Below are 21,161 nucleotides of genomic sequence, written 5' to 3' on the forward strand. Positions count from 1 at the left end.
CTGATTTCTCTTTTAAGTAAAGAGATACTTAAGTGATTGTTCAAAGGGTTCTCGCACACACTTTAATATGGTGCACAAAAACCCACACTTCAAAACAAACTCGCACACACAAAGTATTGATCTTTTACCTCGTAGGAAGGAAGTGTGTGTAAGTGTGTGTAGGTGTGTTTGTGGGCAAGTGTGTCTTTGAGCTCTCGGTCCGGCTGGTTATTTTCAGAGCAAGTGGAGAGCACATCAGTTTTTATTAGCTTAATAAATCACCTTTGTTGTCAATCAAGCAGCAGAGAATAATTGGATATGGTTGAAGCCTTGCGTGATGGATTATAAATCATTCAAGATTAAATTAAAAGATAATGCACAAACTTAATGGTTTGTGTTTTGCAGTCTAAATTGCCTTGGAGCAGTGCTGTTTTCCAGCTTTATTGCCTGCCGTTTTTCTTTCCTCTTAAACCCCTCACATTTTACACCTTTTATTGCTTCGACAGAGCTTCGCCACTGCTCTTTTACATCTGTGTTTTGCTCGTTTCACAAATTCATTTTGGGGGAATTCTCTTTATTTCTTTGTGCAGGAGATGCATTTCATTTTTACATGTAGGAGGTTGTAATCGAGAGCATGTGTGTCTACATGTTTTTGTAAATGTGTGTGTGGATGATGACTTGGCGCGCATGGCGTGGACCCTCTTGTTTTATAGAAGGCCTGAATCGGTTGTCTTTGAGTGACTTGTTTTCAATCTGTTCTGAGCAGATGCACCTCTGGCCTGTACCAGTGATAAAAAAAACAAAGGCATTATTGCACAAGAGATGGGGAAAAAAGAAAAGATAAGAAAGACGACACACAGAGGCAGGAAGGAATATACAGAAAAAAAGAGCTATATCATGTATATTATGCCCGGGCCAGTAAATTTAAGAGTGTCCGTTTGCGTTGGAGCAGAGCGGGCGTTATCATAATCGCCTCCTGCCTACTTGACAGGACCTTAAAGTGATCCTGTCATTTTATTTACACCCAGACCACTGTGTGATTTACTCCGAAACACACAGGCATGCACACAAACGTTCCCCCTTGCTAACTTCCCTAGTGAGCCCAGTCGAGTAGGTCGGATGACATCTTTTGATCAGAGCTGTCCAAAGAGATCAGAGCAGGCTGGCAGGTAATAGATACCCAGCAACTAACCAGACTGCAATGCAAACGGTGTGTGTCTGTTTCTGACAGTGTGTATGTGTGCTTGTATGTGGGGGAATAGAGAAAATAGACATTTCTACTCTCTCTTTAACCTAATCTTAAAGCAAAAACACTGACATTTTTGCTGGCATACAGCAGTATTCTCTAATGTATGTGTGTCTCTTGAATGTATAATTGTATTAAATGTATCATGCATTATGGTTTTTCTTTTCTTGGGGCGGGTCCGATCAGACTGCTGCCAGTTCATGGTCCTCACGATGTCTTAAAAACTTGTATGTGTGTGTTCTTGTTTAACTAAATTCGTAAACAAAATAACTAACTGGTGAAGTAAAAGAGAAAACAGTAAGCTATGTGTGTGTGAGGCGGACTGGAGATGATGGAGGCAGTAGGAGAGAGAGAGAGAGAGAAAGAGAGAAAAGGAGCAAGGAAATGTCAGTAGGAGGGAGGACGAGCACAGGATGAGTCGGAGGTTAGGATGGAGGGATTTTCAGAGAAACAAATGGGAGTGGGTGAAAGTGATGGATCTCGCTCAGCCCTGCTTAGCTAACTTACATTCCATTGGTTTTTCCACACACAAAACACACACACACACACACACACACAATGGGACAAGTGCTCATGACCCTAGGTTGCCCTGTGGGCTTTGAGAGTGAGGCTGCTTCAAGTGCAAGCTATCTGAATAACAAAGGACAGACAGAGCATGATTCACTGACAAACAGTTGCCCACTGGTAATAGTTGTGTAGTGTGAACAAGATATTGTTGCCTGTCTGTGTTAATTCACACAGCAGTTACAGTAAAAATGTTGTTATGGTTTGCATTTGGTACTGCTTTGTTGTCTTTTTTGAAAATGTATTAAACTTTATTCTGGATGTCACCCTGGTTAACCCTCCTGTTGTCCTTGGATCAAATTTGACCCTTTAAAAAAAATTCTATATCTGAAATAGTTTGTTTTTTTTGTCGTGAAAAATTACCACAAAAAATGGATTGGATTCCATACAACGCTCTTTTTCTTAACTCAGATATTATTATAATATTAGGTATAATTCTATAAAAAAAATGAGGGTTATTGACCATGGATTCCAAAATGTGGTGTAATGCTAGTGGTAGTAGTAGTTAGTGAAAACTAAAAAAAACGTCTAAAAAAGGGACGAAAATCTCAAATTTTGGTCTGACTCGGGAGGACAACACAAGGCTTAAATACACACCCTATGCTAACACCCTAATAAGTTGTACAGTGTTTAATTAGCCAGTACTCAAAGCTACAAAGAAACCTAGGCACTTTAGATTTTTGTCAAAATGAATGATATTACTACACACTACGGGCACTGTCTAATGCATGGAGATACACACTATGTAGTTATTGTAAATATCTCGCAAGTTTGCTGCTCACACAAACTGCAGGAGCTGGATGAGGTACTATAGTACATGTGGTCTATGTCAGTTGGTAAGCTGGATAACTTTTTCTCAAAACCTCAAAGTCTTTCCATAAATGGTCTGTACAGAGCCACTATCAGGAATACCGGGGGTTAATGGTTTTATGGGTTGCATACATTGATACATTGAATTTTGTCAAGAAACAATATACCGATTATTGCATATGTGCACTTGTGCTAAATGCATGCCAATCAGACCGCTGTTTTAGAGGTACATTCTAAGAAATAAATGCATAAAATAACAGAAAGAGCACTGGCAGCTCACTGAAGTTTTCAGTTAAATAACTGTGTCAATGGTAAAAAAGACAAAACACTTTGTGTCATATTGTAAATTGACAGAAACATACCTGTGAGTCACGTACAAGGGACAATTTACAGTCATGAAACTGTTAATGTACAGATATTTCTTAGAGTGCGTATGAAAGATTAAAATATCGAGCTGCGACTAACAATTATTGTCATTTTTTATTTAGATGAATTCACTGGTTGAAAACCAGTTGATTAATCTACTTTCAAACTGACAACCTTTAGCAGCTTAAAAGGTAAATTATGTGTTTATTAGTATTGATAACATGTAATATTGATTCCCTGTGTGGCCTGATGGCTGCTACAGCGTCAGTATAATATTTGAAAAGTGTTTTAGTTTAAATAAAATTGTTATAGGGCTGACGACACACTCCAAATTCTATCAGCTAATGTATGGGTGCTCTTACCTAGTTATTGTAACTTTCATAGCATGTTCGACATTTGTAATATAGCAGAAAAGCGTCATCTGAATTTCACCAACATTAGCATGAACCAGTCACACTAGGCATCCTTAAAGTAGGCATCCTTAAAGGCAACACTGGGATATAAGTGTACAGCACGCATCTCTCCTTTTTTTTTTTTTGTGACGTAATCTATAGTTTTCTACCCACCTTTGATTAGTCGCTTATCTTCCTCGTGAATCTTTATTTTCTATAACACCTCATATATTCCTTTACAGCTCCTCCATAATTAACTAGTGGCTTTACAGTCAGAGAGAGGTCACAAAGAGGCTCAGTGCTACTGGTGTGTGTGTGTGTGTGTGTGTATGGAATAAATTCACCTCTCTCATGGGTGATTAGGATGCCAAGAGTCAGAAATAGCTGGAAATACTGACTTGATAATTAGTTGGCACACAGTTTTAACACTTTTGTTACCTTTTTTTTTTTCAAAAATAAATTACTGTATAGATATGCTTTTAGACTACACCCCCATCAGCCACACACACACACACGCACACACTGAGCCCCACAGTTAAAAATTAGTGTAAGGTGTTAGGTATCTAACAGAAAAAACTAATTTGAAATGGTGCTGCATTTAATCTTTTAAAATAAATGTTTGGCTAAATAAAGACAGCACGTGTATAAGTGTAGCACACACACACACACACACACACACACACACACACACACACACACACACACACACACACACACAGACACACACACACACACACACACATCTCAGTGAGTTTGTCAGTGCTCTCTAGCTCAGGCATACTGTCTTGTATTGGCACTGTAACAGCAGCATGTAAATACAGTGTCAGCAGCTCCCCAGCTGAGTGGCATGGGGAGATGATTAGCCAGGCTAACACTGTTCCCACACATTCAAACACACACACAGATGCACACAAACATTTACGGACAAACACAAGTGTGCTACAACAGCCCCTGTGTTTCAGAATAAACTGTGTTTCGGTGTGTTGCGACGCTGCTGCAGTCACAGACAAACACACTAACTGTTGCCACTCCACATCTAATCTCTCTCTCATTCTCTCTATCTCTCTCTCTCTCCCTCTCGCTAACACCTCTGCCACTATGTGCTGTATATGCTAATATTATCTCAGCTTTTTCCGAAAGGTATTTTGCATATTTCGAACTATCGTGCTGTTCATTACCGCTTATCAGCGGGAGCTAGTTCTACATAGAAATAATTTATCTACAGTGCATTCAGATACAGGCCTGGAATTACATTTGAGAGGGTTATACATGTAGTAGCCTACAGTACACAGCCAAAGTCCTCACTGAACGCATTGTATAAGAGTCTAAGTGATTTTAGTAAACATATTGTAATTGTTTTACTATGTCACTTTAAATTAAATGTTTTGCACGTGAACATTCAAATCAGTCTTTTTGCATCCTTCATGTTTTTTTGAAAAGTATGACATTACTGTTGACTTTGTATTAGGGTTGGGTGTGGTTGGTTTGTTTTTTCCGATGCCGGTGACTAAACGGTGCCTATACCCCAAAAACAAGAAGTTGTTAATGTATTGAAAATGAATTAAAGAACAGCTTGTTTGTCACATTAAACAATCTATTTAACATCTTATAACATGTAACTTATTTCACCATCAAATGCTGCTAAACAACAAACAGAACCAATAGATGTCAGAAGGGTAACTTGGAACACAATAACCGTGAACGCACCATGAGTTTACGAGGTGCAACTGAACGCAGCATTCCCGTCTCTGTAGTTTCTCCAACAGCGGCTCAGGTGTTTAAAAGTGCAGCTATTCTCCTACAGTCACATATCGTGTGATCTAGCCTACCCGAGAAATAACTAGCGCAAAACTTGCTGTGATGGTTTGTTGTAGTAGAATGAAGAAACAATGGTGTGGTAACTTTTAAATTTGGAAAAAAAAATACAATTTATTACAACATAGTGGTTTGATTTCAAATTGACCTTTTTCATTTTTAGTTTTTACTTTTTTCATTTCATTCATATTCTTTGTCCCAGTAACAGTATAGTTAATGGTGTTACATTCATGCCAGATTTCGGCTTATTATTCTGCAATGCATGCACATGACTCTACGAACGCTGTAACAGACATTTAAATGGCCTTAAGCAAAGAAATACTAAATATTGAAATAATAAATGTAAATCGGAGTTCAAAAATACAAAAGTTACAGCAACTGTGATGTTGCTTTTGATCGTCCCAGACACATTCTCACTTCCTACAGGACCATCATGGTGATTTGTGCAGGACTCATACAGTGGGCTGTGCGGCCATGTTTCTTGGGATACGGCGCGCAAGTGGGGAAGGAATTATTGCTTCATATTCAGATCATACTGTAAATATGTTGCAAGCATGGCAAGTTATGTCCCTGGTTGAAGCAACAGCTCCATTTGTCAGACGTCTGGGTCGATCCAACACCTCTTGAGATCAATGGCACGCCTCGCCAATCCCAAGGCGCTTGCTGCAGACAGCCATGCCCCCTTAGCCACCCTCGATGTGCACACACACACACACACACACACACACACACACACACACACACACACACACACACACACACAGAAACCATCCCACCAATTTGTCTGTGCATGTCAAATCCCAGTAATTAAGTATTATCGATCGTAGATTCAATTAACTTCATTAATGTGGGTTGCATTGGTGATTGGGAAGGGAGGGAGAGAGGGAGGGAGGGAGGGAAGGAAGGAGGGAAGGAGGGAAGGAGGGAAGGAGGGAGGATGAAAATTATAGGATATAATCAAGTGGGAAATGGAAGAATTATGTGGAATTAAGGATTATTACTCGATTAATCGCTTAGTTGTTGGGTCTATAAAATGTCAGAAAACAGTGAAAGATGTTGATCAGTGTTTCCCAAAAACCCAACATGATGTCCTCAAATGTCTCATTTTGTCCACAACTCAAAGATGTTTAGTTTACTGTCATAGTAAAAAAAAAAACTAAGAACATATTCACATTAAGGAAGCTGGCATCTGAGTATTTTTTTAAACTTTTTTTCAAGAAAAATATAATTAATTGAAATTAATCAATTATCAAAAAAGTCTGCAACTAAAGGGGTTGAAAATTGATAGATTTTTGTTTGCAGCTCTACAGACATCAGGTACGTGTAAGGGGACCTGAAAGTCCCAAAATCCAAGCAGTTGTCCTGAATTCAGAATCCATCCCTATTGTCCCATAAATTAGAGCAAAGTCTCAACAGTAGACTAGGTATAGTCTGATAGAACATTTAAAACTGTTTATGGCGATTGAGTCAGCCTGCAGCCAGCTCCCGTTGGCTGCTCATTGTGTCCCGGGATCCGAGACCCAGGACCAGATCAAAACGGTACTGCAGGCGGACTGGGTAGGGAAATATTCCAGTTTTAACTGATGCAAACAAAGCGTTTTGCAATGAATGTAGGTAGGAGTTTTGTATTTTACCCTAGGTACATGGTTCAGATGGTCACCCTAGGTACATCGTTCAGATGGTCACCCTAGGTACATGGTTCAGATGGTCACCCTAGGTCCATGGTTCCGATGGTCACCCTAGGTACATGGTTCAGATGGTCACCCTGGGTGCATGGTTCAAATGGTCACCCTAGGTACATGGTTCAGATGGTCACCTTACATACATGGTTCAGATGGTCAACCTAGGTACATGGTTCATATGGTCACCCTAGGTGCATGGTTCAGATGGTCACGCTAGGTACACGGTTCAAATGGTCACCTTAGGTACATGGTTCAGATGGTCACCCTAGGTACATGGTTCAGATGGTCACCCTAGGTACATGGTTCAGATGGTTACCTTAGGTACATGGTTCAGATGGTCACCTTAGGTACATGGTTCAGATGGTCACCCTAAGTACCTGGGTCAGATGGTCACGCTAGGTACATGGTTCAGATGGTCACCTTAGGTACATGGTTCAGATAGCCACCCTAGGTACATGGTTTAGATGGGGTGTCGCTTTCAACTCTGGCCTGAAGACCTGTCTTCAGCTTTCTCTCAACAAAAGACATGAGACTGATGACAGTCTGTGTGATTCTCTCTCACACACACACACAAACACACACACACACACACACACAGAAACATCACGGTCTAAGCAGAAGTGTAAACAGGCCGCGCTGATGTGCCTGTGTGTCTGATAGGACTGTGAAGTGGTTATATAAGCATGATAAACTGTTTCCTAACATCATAACATCTGCAGAGTGCATAAGCATTTCCACACTCCACGCACACACAGGAATACAGAGACATAGTTCAGCATCACAGCTTTGTAAGTAGTTTTGCTGTAAATCCAAAATGTCCATGTACTGTACATTCATTTTGACTGTTTATTATTAGAAATACTTACTGTTATAGCAAGGATTTATAATTGTGTTTAAATGTCGAGAACATTTTCCGAGCCCTTCTACTTATCCCTGAAAGTAATAAAAAAATAATCACTATTATAGCTTTTATGGTCAATATTGAAATTACAATTATATAACATGATTAGTCATTGTCTTTTGGAAAGATGTTGCATTGTTGAACTTGAAAACAACAAAAAAACAGTGAAACAAATCAACATTGAAAATACCTTGAACTGTGAAATGTACCTGGATGCTTTTCCAGTTGAACTTTCTGGATTCCCCTTACAGAATACAAGATAAAATAAGAGTTCACTTGCAACATGCAAAATAATCATATTTCCAATTCAAGCCAAAATCTACATTGCGATACTAATTTGATTGAGTGCAGAACCCTCCCGGACAGTACTGTGGTTTTTCCTTGCTTGCCTCGGTTTCTGCAATCTCTCCCGGCCCGTTGTGCCGAAAATGAGATCAAACCAGCTCCTCCACCCTGCTGACAATTCATCTGGAACCCTCTCGATCTCTCTCTCTACTAATTAAAAAAGCACCTGCATACCTGGTGTTTTTTGGCCCAGGCTTCTTCTACTCCAGCGGTTTTGTGTGCGTGTGTGTGTGTGCACAAATGTGTTTCTCCATATTTATCTCAGTATCCTGGGTCATAGTGTGGTAAACCTTGGAGTCTGGACCTAGGCCAGTAGCCTTGGGGATCATCTCTGCATGTTCATGATTGTGTGTGTGTGTGTGTGTGTGTGTGTGTGTGCATGTGTGGCCCCAGTCTTGACTTCCTTCCAAACCCTGCGTGCCTCCCTCCTCCCCTCAGTCTCTTCTCCTTCTACCACATTTGTTCACGTCTCCTTTCTCCTTTTGCTCTTTGGTCTGCACTATAAATTACGTTTCAGCTTTTTTTGACTGCATTAGCTACAACAATAAATACAATAATGGACAAGGTAAAGAGTGACCTTTCCCCCCAATTGCAAAACAAAGCAAAACAATGTTGTGCCAAGTTCTGGCTAAAGAATGGAAAAATAAAGAGTGGGTCAATGAACAGCCACTTTCTTTTAACCCCTATAGGAATATTACAATGAGTTTCCATCAGGAAAAAACATATACGGCTGCTAGTAAAAAAAATTCTAAATCTATTATTCCCAATCAGGGGCAGTTATCAGGAGCTTTGGGGAAAGATTAGAGTAGCTCACCTGATTGGATTAAAAATTGAAATTCAGTCATATTTCAAAATAAAAGAAAAAAAAACAATCTACATATGTGTTTAGGAGAAAAAAACACATTAGATTACAAATTGGTGTGAGGTTGATATGCCATTTATTATCACAATAACCAATAAATTACCAGCTGGGCTGACTACTATATGCTATATATATATATATATATATATATATATATATATATATTGCAAGCTAGCAGAGAGGTCAAATAAATAGCTAGAAGCAAGGGATACATGATTCAAACGGTAGTTTGTGGAGGTTGTATGAAGCTTGAACATCAACAATTCCAGTATCACTGTGTCTGCTTTTGAAAAATACCCATTTCATATAATAAACAGCTCATTAAAGCAAATTCATTTGGAACACATTTAGAACATAGTAGATGGTGAGGACATTGGGTACTTAAACTCATCCTACAGGGTTAGAAGTTTTATTTAGCAACCACAACAACAGGTTATTTATGTTATGATGGTACAAAATAATGCAGGCAGCTGTAGTTGAGCCTATCCAATGCAAGCCGTTTTATCAATTTATTGTAACACGGCACCTATTATGTCAAAAATGTTTCCATATTTCAACATCCTCAGCCTCAGGCAAGTCCAGAAATCAGTTGTGCGCTTTATGCCTCACGTAGGTGTATGTAGCCTACACGCTGAAGTTTTAATGCACACATACTGGTCTTGTTGGAAAACACTGTTTTCTCCTTGATCCTCTGCATGTGTCTCTATACATATCACACATTTGCAGGTACACAGAGGGGCACACACACACAGAAGTGCACACCGTGTTCTTATCACCCAAAGGCAGCTAATTTGAAGCGGGGTGCGTACGTTGTGTTTTAAAGGACATTTCACATTGATGTTTGGCCTTGATGAGAGCGCCGGGCTGCTGTGTTCGGCTGTTTCCTCAGCCAGAGCATTGTTCTCTTAAACAGCTGTCGTTTTGGCTGATTCAGAACAGATGGCATGTACATGTGGGTCTGCTCGGCTGCACGTATGTGCAGGCGGGTGGATGTGTCTCCGAGACAGAGTGGGGGAGCGAGAGAGACAGAGAGACGGGGAGAGGGTTAGTGTGTGTGTGTGTGTGTGTGTGTGTGCGTGCGTGTTTTAAAGCCATTAATGTTAAAACATGCAGCTGAACTGCATCAAGATTGTAAGATAGATGTACTCCAATAAAATAAAAGACAATAGTAACTCATGCAGTGTGGATAGGGGTCATGTAACCTTGCAGTTTTCTTTTAATCGCACATAATAGCATCTTATACAAGATAACGTGTTTGAAGTGTTTCAAATGGATCCTTTTTGTCAGACTGAACGCTGGAGCAGACTGTGTTCAACACAGAAGTTCCTGAGATTGCCTGAAGGCAAAGAGTTGCTATAGACTACAGCAGTTACAGTACAAATGGTGTGTGTGTGTGTGTGTGTGTGTGTGTGTGTGTTTGTGTGTGATGTGTGATGGGCTCTGGGATATCTGTGTCTCTGTGCATCTGTTTGTCCCACGGTGGTGTCGTATCATCGCCGATGGCAACCAGTAGCCTGACAATGACAGAAACTCCTCTCTGTGTTGCTGCTGATGCAGTACTAGCACATGCACATACACACAAACACACACACACACACACACACACAAACAACTTGCAGTGCTCAGTTAGAGATGGGAGTTGGCAACAGTTTAAGTGTGTTGCATAGAGATTACTTGTGGAAGCCAGTATTTCCCCTTGTTTTCTGACCAATATTTTCAAAAAACTGTAGGCATAAGTCAGAGTTTTGATGTTAACCTATACCTTGTGCGTGTATATGCATACATTTTTCTAAATCTTTCTGCCAATGAGGATTTTTTATTCTGCATTCTCATAAGAATAAATGACATCTACTTTCATGTATGTATTTGCGTGTCTTTGAAAGTAGTATGTTGTGATTGAATATTTGCTTCCGTGCCACACCCGTTACACTGACCGGCTCGCTCTGTGTTTACATACCAGCTTAGATGAGTGATGGCCTGTTGCAAAAAGGAATGCTAGGCACAAGGCCACTGACATTCAAGCACATGCTCATCCTCATTGCCAGTATAGGTGCTGAAACAAGAGGTTTATATATGTATTAGTCCGTGTACGCTTCAATTGTTATTCACAAAACCAACCCTAATGTTTTTTCCTTCTTTTCCTTGTTATTAACAAAACTAACATTCCTAGATGCACAAAGAAGCGAGACTGTGATTTATCTAGATACGTATTTCCTCTTCATGATTTCCATTGTAATATTCTTAAACTAGAGGGATTTGAATATAAATTGAAAGCCTCAAGCCCACTCCCTGAAGCTAAACTGTAAATAATAACTCTAAACTTTTTTTCTAATCTTTGGTAATTGAAGCAAATGGGTTTTGCGGGGAGAGATTTGTTGCAGGCAAACGTACATACATTCATTTTTATTTACGAGGAGGCGAGGGCTGAGCAGTGTAATGAGTGAAAATGCATGCTTAATTTAAATGGCGAGTGTGTCTGTTAGGCAATGCATTAGAGTCTGCAGAAGAAGCGTAAGACATATTAATTGACAGACAGGAACCGCTGTCTCCGAGGTTGATACAAGTAATTTATTACTTCAGAAACGAATGCCACCGCCAGAATGTGCTTCATTAATTTCAAATTTAGTTTTAATTTCAAGCTGTTGCCCCTTGAGAAGAATAAGGTGGCAAGTTCTGTTTTAAGAGACATCTTTCCCCTCTCCCTCCCTCCATCCTTCTCTTTCCATCCCCTCTCTCTCTCTCTCTCTCTCTCTCTCTCTCTCTCCCCCTCTCTCTCTCAGGCTGTCTATAATTTTCTGCAGTACAGAACAAAGACCTGGGGGTAGGGAAAGAATGGGAGGGGGTGGCAACTTGATTCCAATTTGAAAACAATGTCAATGTAAAAAAGGGGGAAGTTAGAAGAAAATTACTGAAACAGCTTATGATATGAAATAATTTGTCTGTGAATGCCATTGGATGATTGCTCAAGTATCCTCTGGAGAAAGTGGGAATGTCAGTATCTTCTGTTTTTATCACTTTCCAGCTTGGTGAAGATTTGAGAATCTCAATCATAAGGTATGCTGTCAGTGTGGTTCTAACAGCTCCTCTCTCTCTTTTTGTTTTGTCTTTGTTTCTGCTTGAACAGCATACGTCCCTGAAGATGAGAAGGAAGCAGCCCTGTTGGATGAGGACCTGGATGGAGATGATTCAGCTCTGGAAGGGGAGGAGCCTGTTACCAAGTTCCTATGTCAGGATAAGGACTTCCTTCTTAAGGACAGGCCAGGATCCACTGGCTTCAATGACTCTCCCAATGCAGCTGACTTTTCTGGTCAAGAGCTGGACAGTGAATCTCATCTGAGTGAATCCAGTGACAGAATGTCTGATTTTGAGATCTCCTCACTTAAAAATGAGGATGACGTCCTCCTCTCTAAAGACCCATCCAATGCCATTTCCCTGTCTTCCTCCTCTGTCATGATGGCTACTGCCAATGCCGCTGCACCAGTAAGTAGGGATGAGGCCATATTAGCCACAACAGGGTCTGTGGCTGACAGCCTGGAGAAGATGAAGGCCATTTACACCTCCTTCCTGACCAACTCCTATTGGTCCACACTGAATCTGAACATGAACCAGCCCCCTGCAGAAAAAACCCCTCGCAGTCACAGCAGCAGTAGTAGCAGCAGTAGCAGTAGCTGTGGAAGTGGAGGCTATGACTGGCACCAGACAGCTATGGCTAAAACCCTACAGCAAGCCTCACAGAACCACCACAGCAGACTGGGCATGGTTGACCACCCCACAGTGGCTGTATCCACAGCGTCTACAGAACCCAACCTCTTTAGTACCGTCCAGCTGTACCGGCAGAGCTCCAAGCTCTATGGCTCTATATTCACTGGTGCCAGCAAGTTTCGCTGTAAGGACTGCAGTGCGGCGTACGACACACTAGTGGGGCTCACGGTGCACATGAACGAGACAGGCCACTACAGGGATGATAACCACGAGACAGATAGTGAGGGTGCTAAACGGTGGTCCAAACCCAGAAAACGTTCCTTGCTAGAGATGGAGGGAAAGGAGGATGCACAGAAAGTTCTGAAGTGCATGTACTGCGGGCACTCCTTTGAATCCCTTCAGGACCTAAGTGTCCACATGATCAAGACAAAACACTACCAGAAAGTGCCTCTGAAAGAGCCTGTTACACCAGTGGCAGCTAAGATTATCTCCTCGGCTCGGAAGAGAATCCCTATGGACTTAGATATCCCTAGCTCACCAGACTCTAATGGAGGCACCACACCTAAGCCCACCTCCCTCAATGACTCTAATGACATACTACAGAAAGTCACCAACCCTTACATAACACCTAACAACCGCTATGGCCACCAGAACGGGGCCAGTTATGCTTGGCAGTTTGAATCCAGGAAGTCACAGATCCTCAAATGCATGGAGTGTGGCAGCTCTCATGACACACTGCAAGAGCTAACTGCTCACATGATGGTGACTGGACACTTTATAAAAGTCACCAACTCTGCTATTAAGAAAGGTAAACCCATATTAGAATTGTCTACCCCAACCCCCACACCCAATTTAACAGCTGAAGAAAAGGTCCAGTCCGTTCCCCTGGCTGCCACAACCTTCTCCCCTCCACCTGCCCCAGTGCCTCCTCCAACCAGCATCTCCCCCACTGCCATGGTTGTGGATATAAAAAAGGAGGAGAAGGAGGAGGAATGCACTAAAGAGTCCATCATCAACAATGGTAACCATCTCAACAAGGAGAAGAAAGCAGGCGGTGAGGAAGAGGCTGAGGAGAAGTTTGATATTTCTTCAAAATACTCCTATCTGACTGAGGAGGATCTGGATGACAGTCCAAAAGGGGGTCTTGACATCCTTAAGTCCTTGGAGAACACAGTGACCTCAGCCATTAACAAAGCCCAGAATGGAGCTCCAAGCTGGGGTGGATATCCAAGTATCCATGCTGCCTACCAGCTCCCAAACATAATGAAGCTCTCACTAGGCAACTCCGGGAAGAGCTCTCCCCTTAAATACATGTTCCCTGGAGGGGAGATTCTCTCTCCAACTGGAAAGGTCCAGCCTCTCATCTCCCCTCCGAGCCGCCAGAATTCCCCACTGACCAAAAACAACTTCTATGCTATGGAGGAACTGGTCAAGAAAGTGACAGAGAAAGTGGCCAAGGTTGAGGAGAAAATGAGAGAGCCCAGTGCTGTTGTAAGGGGATCTCCTCTAAGATGTTCCACACCCTCACCCTGCAACAGCGAGGCAGGAGACTCAGTCCGAGGAGAGTCGCCCAAAGAAAATAGACCAGGAGGCTGTAAAACTCCAGAGAATACAAGTGGAGGGGAAAAAGCGGTGGGTGATGGAAGCGGAGCCAATCACAGAGATTCCAATGGAGATATTCCCATAAAGGATTCTGTGGAGAATGGAGTGGAGTCAAATACGGTGACATCCCCCCTTCCTACCTCTCTGTGTGGCAGTACAGCTATCATCACAGACCATCCACCTCCAGAACAGCCATTCGTCAACCCTCTGAGTGCCCTGCAGTCAGTAATGAACGTCCACCTGGGAAAGGCTGCTAAGCCTGCCTTGCCCTCTCTTGACCCCATGAGTATGCTGTTCAAGATGAGCAATAGCCTGGCGGAGAAAGCAGCGGTGGCTGCATCCACCCCACCAGCACAGACCAAAAAGCCCAGCAATGACCGCTTAGACCGCTACTTCTACCAGCCACATCTAAACAACGATCAACCTATAGATCTCACCAAAGGCAAACACGCTGACAAAAACAGCAGTAGTGGCTCTCTGGGTTCAACGGCTCTCTCTTCCACCACCACCACCCCATCCTCAATTTCTCCCTCCTCCACTGTCACTATGACCAAAGCTTCAGCCGCAGTAGCTTCCTTTATGTCCAGCAGCCCTTTGAGAGAAAACGCACTGTCGGACATCTCGGATATGTTGAGGAACCTGACAGAAAGTCAGGCTGTCTCCAAGTCCTCCACACCTACCAGCCTGTCTGAGCGCTCCGACATTGACGGTGTCACACAAGAGGAGACAGAAGATATTTCACCAGCCCAGAAACGTAAAGGCAGGCAGTCCAATTGGAACCCTCAGCACCTCCTCATCCTACAAGCCCAGTTTGCTTCCAGTCTGAGACAAACAAGTGATGGCAAGTACATAATGTCGGACCTGAGCCCACAGGAGAGAATGCACATTTCCCGTTTCACTGGCCTTTCAATGACTACAATATCCCACTGGTTGGCAAATGTCAAGTACCAGTTGAGAAGAACCGGTGGCACCAAGTTCTTAAAAAACTTGGATTCAGGTCACCCAGTGTTCTTCTGCAGCGACTGCGCCTCTCAGATCCGCTCACCATCCACCTATGTCAGCCACTTGGAATCCCACTTGGGCTTCCGTCTGCGAGACCTGTCCAAGCTTTCTGGGGAGCAGCTGCTCAGCCAGATTTCACATCAACATCGTCACCGCCACACCAAAGGACTATCTGAAAAACTGCTCTCTAGTCTTCACCCTTCCAGCCACCCTTTACCCTCCTCTTTACCCAAATCCATTCCCTCTTCCTTACCCATCTCCCTGGCCTCATCCTTAACCACCTCTCTGCCCTCAATTGAATCCCCGTCACCCTCCCCCGATGACGACGATAGTGGTGCTGTGTACCAGTGCAAGCTCTGCAACCGGACTTTTGCGAGCAAGCATGCGGTCAAGCTTCACCTGAGCAAGACTCATGGGAAGTCCCCCGAGGACCATCTCATGTATGTGTGTGAGCTGGAGAAACAGTAGCACTGGCTGGAAGACAATGCTGCGTTCTTTTGTAATGGCTCACTCTTTCTTGCTCTGTCTCTCCTAAGCCTTTCACAGACATTTCTTTCAAAGAAAAGAAAGGATTATTAACGAGATGGAACTGCACAAAGATGCCATACAACTACTGTTTTAAGTTTTGGCACATGGTTTTCAATTTTGTGTTTTGTGTATTATTTTTTTCTCCTTTTGTCGCTGTGTGAGGTAGACTCACTCTGAACCAAGACACTATTTTAGTGATCTCCTTTGACGGGAATAGAGTGACTTCTTTTCAAAATGTGCAGATCGGGGCTGTTGTCATTGAGAAGATACAGTATATGAAGGTTTAAAAAAAAGAGATTCTAAAATGAAGTGGTGTGTATTTTGAAACTTGTGTAAACGGAATTAAGTTCCTTTATATTTTGACATCACTGGGATGTGATAAGCTGCATGCATACATGAAACAGTTTAGTTAAAACATTTTCTAACTAAATCTGGTGCACTTTCCATGATTTATTTGTACGTTTGTTTCTCCCGCTCGCTTTCTTTAATTTCTTTACGTTTTTTTGTTTTTTTTGTGCTGGAGTCAGCATTTAAAATTTAACCCTCTGAGTACGTCAAAGCACTTCTACACCTAAGATCCAAACACTATTGACTCAAGATTGAAGATTGTGAATTATTGAAGCTATTGTGAGAATTAAATGGATAAAGTGTGCATTGTGTCTGCAGTGCCTGTTTCCCAGTCATACAGTATGTTGAGTCTAATCCTAGACATGAAAGCATTTTTCTTCCAAAGGAGATTCTCTATTCACTGCAAGGTTTTCATCTTGGGGCTTAATATTTGTGTGAGATATGTTCACAGGACATAACACGAGCATTTTACCATGTGGTAAAAAAGGTAGAAAAAAAAAAGTATTTTACTTTGGTCGATCAGGGACCTATATTAATTCAGGTCTGTGTAAAATATGTATATACAACACATTAAACTAATTCCTGTCTAAATTATGCATAATTTCTATATTTTTTAATTTAAAAGGATTATGACTATCTGCTGGTGCACAGTATATGAAGACATGAATAAAATTGTTTTGCACAATAGTTTTATAAATGTGTTATTTAATCAAAGGATACAAAAAAGATCGGTAGCAAAAGGATGACAACAGGTGACTCTTTTTATTCCCAACTCGTGCTCAAAGGGTTAAAGGCTCTTTTTACCAGACACTACTCTACATGTGCCGCTGTATGAACACTAAAAAGATATTAAAGGTTGTACAAAAAAGATGTTACTTTATAAAGATATTTCACATGTAAACTGTTATTTATAAGCACTCTTGGTTGTTTCATATCGTTGAATGCCTTTTCGATTGGTCCTATTATTTTTTTCTGTCTAATTGCTCTGCCATGATTCTACACTGCAGCTTTATCTTTTTTGAGATATGAAAGGTAACCTTGGTTACACTAACCTCTTGAGTGACACGTTCTGCTACATTTTTGGCAGTTAATTTGCTGAAGTAACAGACAGCTGCCAGAGTAGAGAAATAAAAAAAAAAATCCTTATGTGTAAAATATCGGCATGTAAACAGCACAGATACTGTAATGCATTCTGTGCCGTTAGTCTTTTTCATTTCGTTCTTTCGTTTTCTGTTGTTGTTGTTCTTGACAATGAACCCCCATTATATGACTTCATATAACCTTGTTTTCTACTGCAGCATTAAAAAATGGAAACAGTTTTTTGCAATAACGTGTGTGTGCATCGTGTGTGTCATGGCTATCAATTATGTGTGTGCTGCGCAGTCTCTAACGAGCACATTGGACTGGGAGTGTGTCAACATCTGTCTGTGGCGAGCTGCATACTAGTGTACAGTGAGTGGCAGCAGCAGGGCTGTGTGGAAGACACACACACACACACTCACACACACACACACACACATTCACACACACATGCAGACACCATTATTGTTGGGCTTTCCCAGTAGCCTTTCCTGTTGTCCTATTGCATAGTAGTTAGGCATATACAGTATATATTGCGTATGTAGGAGTGGGTCTGCAAGAAAACTCCTCAGAAACAGAAAACAAATCAAAATTACAAAAATGGGTTTTATCTTTAGGAGGGGCCAGTGGAGTAATCTAAACAAAACTAAAAAAAAAGCAACTGAGCTCCATACTCCCCATCTATCTCTTTCCAAACAGGATTTGGATGCGTATAAAGACACACACACACACACACTTCCATATCTCCAGCTCTATAATTACCTCCAACATCCATTTTGTGACTACTTTCTGCAAGGTAAGACACCTGGGAGACATATTTATTTAGGCTTCATGGGAGATGACAACAATGCTGACAAGATGAGCGGGTCCTTTCATGTGTTTATTTATTCATAATTTCCCCTGTCCGTAGCTTTGATTAAATAGGTATTGTATCCTTATCAATCTGGTATTTTGTTCTGCACAACAATACCATATAGATAAAGCAGATGGAACGAAAAGTTAACGTTTACGGGGGGAAGAGATCTACGAGAGGTGGCTTATGTCCCATGTTCAGTACAGATAAAGGGGACGAGAACGCAGAGGTTAGGTTATAGTAGGAGAAAGAACTAGCACATGTAGCATATATCGTCAGCACGCTTACATATCTGCTCACACAACATACAAAGCACTCATAATATATCAAAGGGAGAGAGTGCTGTGTGTTCCCGAACTACGTCACTTCCCTGCTCCGTTCTGCCACTTAATATACCATGTTAAAAAAACACACATGCATATACATCTGCACACAACACAACAGACACACACACCGAATTGTACAGTCGCGGATACCACATTATCGTCTTCTCTTTACATATACACACAGAGTCGCACAAAAGGCCAAACACACACACACACACACACACACTGAATTGTGCAATCCAGGATACCACATTATCTTTTTCTCTATATACACACAGAGATGCGCAAAAGGCCACATACACAGCTCTTTACAGCCAGGTAGAAGGACTTCATCCGCAGTGACAAGGTGCCACTGCGTGTGAAAATGTCAGCCTTCAACAGCGCCGCCTGAAGTCTGGCACCGTTTTTAAGGCTCTCATTAGCCTCAAAGAAAATATGCGTGAAATGGAAGTGTAAGAAAGACCTTCTCTGTCTCTCTCTCTCTCACTGTCTTCACATCTGGCGAGCAATGGCAACGGGCTTGCTCAGGTTTCAAACTAGCATGCAGGAGACAGTGAGTACCACCACAGCCACAGCCCTATGTTCCCACAGGCCTATGGTCCCACAGCCCTATGTTCCGACAGAGCAATGGTCCCATGGCCCGAAGGGCCTACAGCCCAATGGACCCACAGCGCAATGGTCCCACAGCCCTATGTTCCCACAGTCCAATGGTCACACAGCCCTCTGTTCCCACAGTCCTATTTTCCCGCAGCCCTATGTTCCCACAGCCCTATGGCCCCACAGGCCTATGGTCCTGCAGCCTCTTAAAATTACAATTAGGGTTAGGGTCATCCCCTAACCATAACGTCAATTTGGGAGAAAGGGGGATAAAATAAAATAGAAATTCATGAAAAAGGAAATGTGGTAGGCCTTTTTTTTTTATTAAATCTTTTTTCAAATGTTGGAAACATGAGAACATAGGGCTGCGGGAACATAGGAACACTCCCAATAACAAAATGCTAACATGCTAAACTAAAGTAGTTTACATCGTAAATATCCAAATTGCTAAACATCATTATGTTGTCATTGCAGGTGTACTGAACCACCGTGAGGTGTGTAAACGTTAGTCCTGTAGTCCAGCTAAACTCCTCCCTTAGCTCCTCCCCCTGCCCAGGGGTTAGGGTTAGGGTTAAGGTTAGCTGGCTCAGTTGGCTCAGTTTAGCTTTTTGCTGGTCCCTGGAGGCGTTTGCCTGCTGAAGGTGGTGAGTAGAACCAAAGTTCTCCATTCCCAACATTCCCATTCTTGTAAATATAATAACACAATTGAACACAAATCAAAGGGTGCATTACTTTAAGACATATCTCTAATACATAGAAACAAAAGACCCCATTGTTAGTCTTTTATGGTAATTTAAAGTTGTCTCCCTCAACTAACAGGCTCCGTTTTGTGTTTTTTGTTCACCTGTTGCTGTTCTGCTTTACTTTTGTTTTTTTTATTAAGATTGCCTTTTCGTTTCTTTAGTTTATTAATTAAGTTTGTTTACTTTGAATACATTTCTGTTATTTTACTTCATTGCATTTTCTGAGATTGTTTAGGTACTGTGGTTTTTAATACTGTTTTTATTCTTTGTCAGGAGTGTCTTTTGTCCCCTTGCTTTTTTCGTGTGGACTTGGTGTCTTCACGTGGTAGGCTGGGCTCTGTGTTGGAACCTGGCTCCCATTGCATGCAAGTAGGCCCTGGGATTCTTTACTGTTTGTAGTGTTGCCTCCCCAGACTATGGAGACGCGGTATCCTTCCCCATAGTCTGCACCCACTGAATCCCCAACCCACTGATTTGAGTTTATTAGATATGTTTCATTAGTCTTGTTTTTTTAGATCATTGTTAATAAAAAGTTTTGTGATGCTTTACCTACTTTCGCTGACTTATCAGTTTTGACCCTGCGCCCTTATTGTAATTTGGTTTTCATATCCTGGGGTGCAAGTCCCCAGGTGGTGGTGTTGGTTCCTAAGTTACTTCCCACCCTTAGTTATCTTCAGCCCCCCTTTAGTATTTCTAATTAAAATCCACTCCTCGCCACAGAGGGATGTTAGCATGCTGAGGTTAGCATTTAGCTCAAAGCACTGTCTCACTCAATTGCAGCCTCACAGAATCAACTAGCGCTAACTGTAGATTGTTTAACTAGTTTTAGACATGAAATGAAAAACCTAATCAATAGCTTGCATTGTCTGGAAAATGCATAGCAACAAACATGGTTGCCCCATTCTTAGGCCTATCTAAAATGGGATGTAAAAGGACTGCAGCGCCTGAAGCCAGCAATGCCAGTGAACATTAACATCTTAATAGTGGTTTCGGAGATGGTGCTATGTGCCAACGTACCACACCCTCATTGTAGCCCACACAATGCAACCGTCAGAATCCCCCAGGAACATAGAGAGAGCCTCCACAACAGTAAGCCTTTCACATGCATTTGAGGAAGGTGTGCTGCAGATCCAGATAGCTTTATCTAAAGCAGGGGCTGGTGGGAGGGTGGGAATACAAGCTGAGTGGATCTACTGCGCACAATGGAATCACACGGCATAACACAAATAAAGCCAGGGTACAAGCAAGTACACTCCTTACACAAAGACACACAGGGAGAGTGCCCTGTCCATCTCACTTTCTCTTTATTTCTTTTTTCTGTTCCCTTTTCTTCTCTCTCCTGTTCTTTCTTCCAATGCACACACAGCCACACGGACACATTGCTACCCATCTGTCTCACACATCATATCCTTTAATTT

General features: G+C 41.9%; 1 protein-coding gene across 1 annotated transcript; it reads left to right on the plus strand.

Annotated features, from left to right (window-relative positions):
• The first annotated feature begins 10,927 nt into the window (after positions 1 to 10,927).
• On the plus strand, positions 10,928 to 17,471 carry tshz3b (teashirt zinc finger homeobox 3b). The gene is made up of 2 exons (XM_034877343.1): positions 10,928 to 11,012; positions 12,087 to 17,471. The coding sequence occupies exons 1-2, from the start codon at positions 10,928 to 10,930 to the stop codon at positions 15,734 to 15,736; spliced, it is 3,735 nt and encodes a 1,244-aa protein (XP_034733234.1). The 3' UTR covers positions 15,737 to 17,471.
• Positions 17,472 to 21,161: the final 3,690 nt, after the last annotated feature.

Source organism: Etheostoma cragini, chromosome 1 (genome assembly GCF_013103735.1).
Source record: "Etheostoma cragini isolate CJK2018 chromosome 1, CSU_Ecrag_1.0, whole genome shotgun sequence".
In the NCBI taxonomy this organism is placed as follows: domain Eukaryota; kingdom Metazoa; phylum Chordata; class Actinopteri; order Perciformes; family Percidae; genus Etheostoma; species Etheostoma cragini.

Excerpts from the sequence above, each read along its gene's own strand:
- tshz3b (XM_034877343.1), top strand. The coding sequence starts at position 10,928 with ATGAGTGATGGCCTGTTGCAAAAAGGAATGCTAGGCACAAGGCCACTG. Across the intron at positions 11,013-12,086 it reads CATCCTCATTGCCAGTATAG|CATACGTCCCTGAAGATGAG; the intron begins GTGCTGAAACAA and ends CTGCTTGAACAG.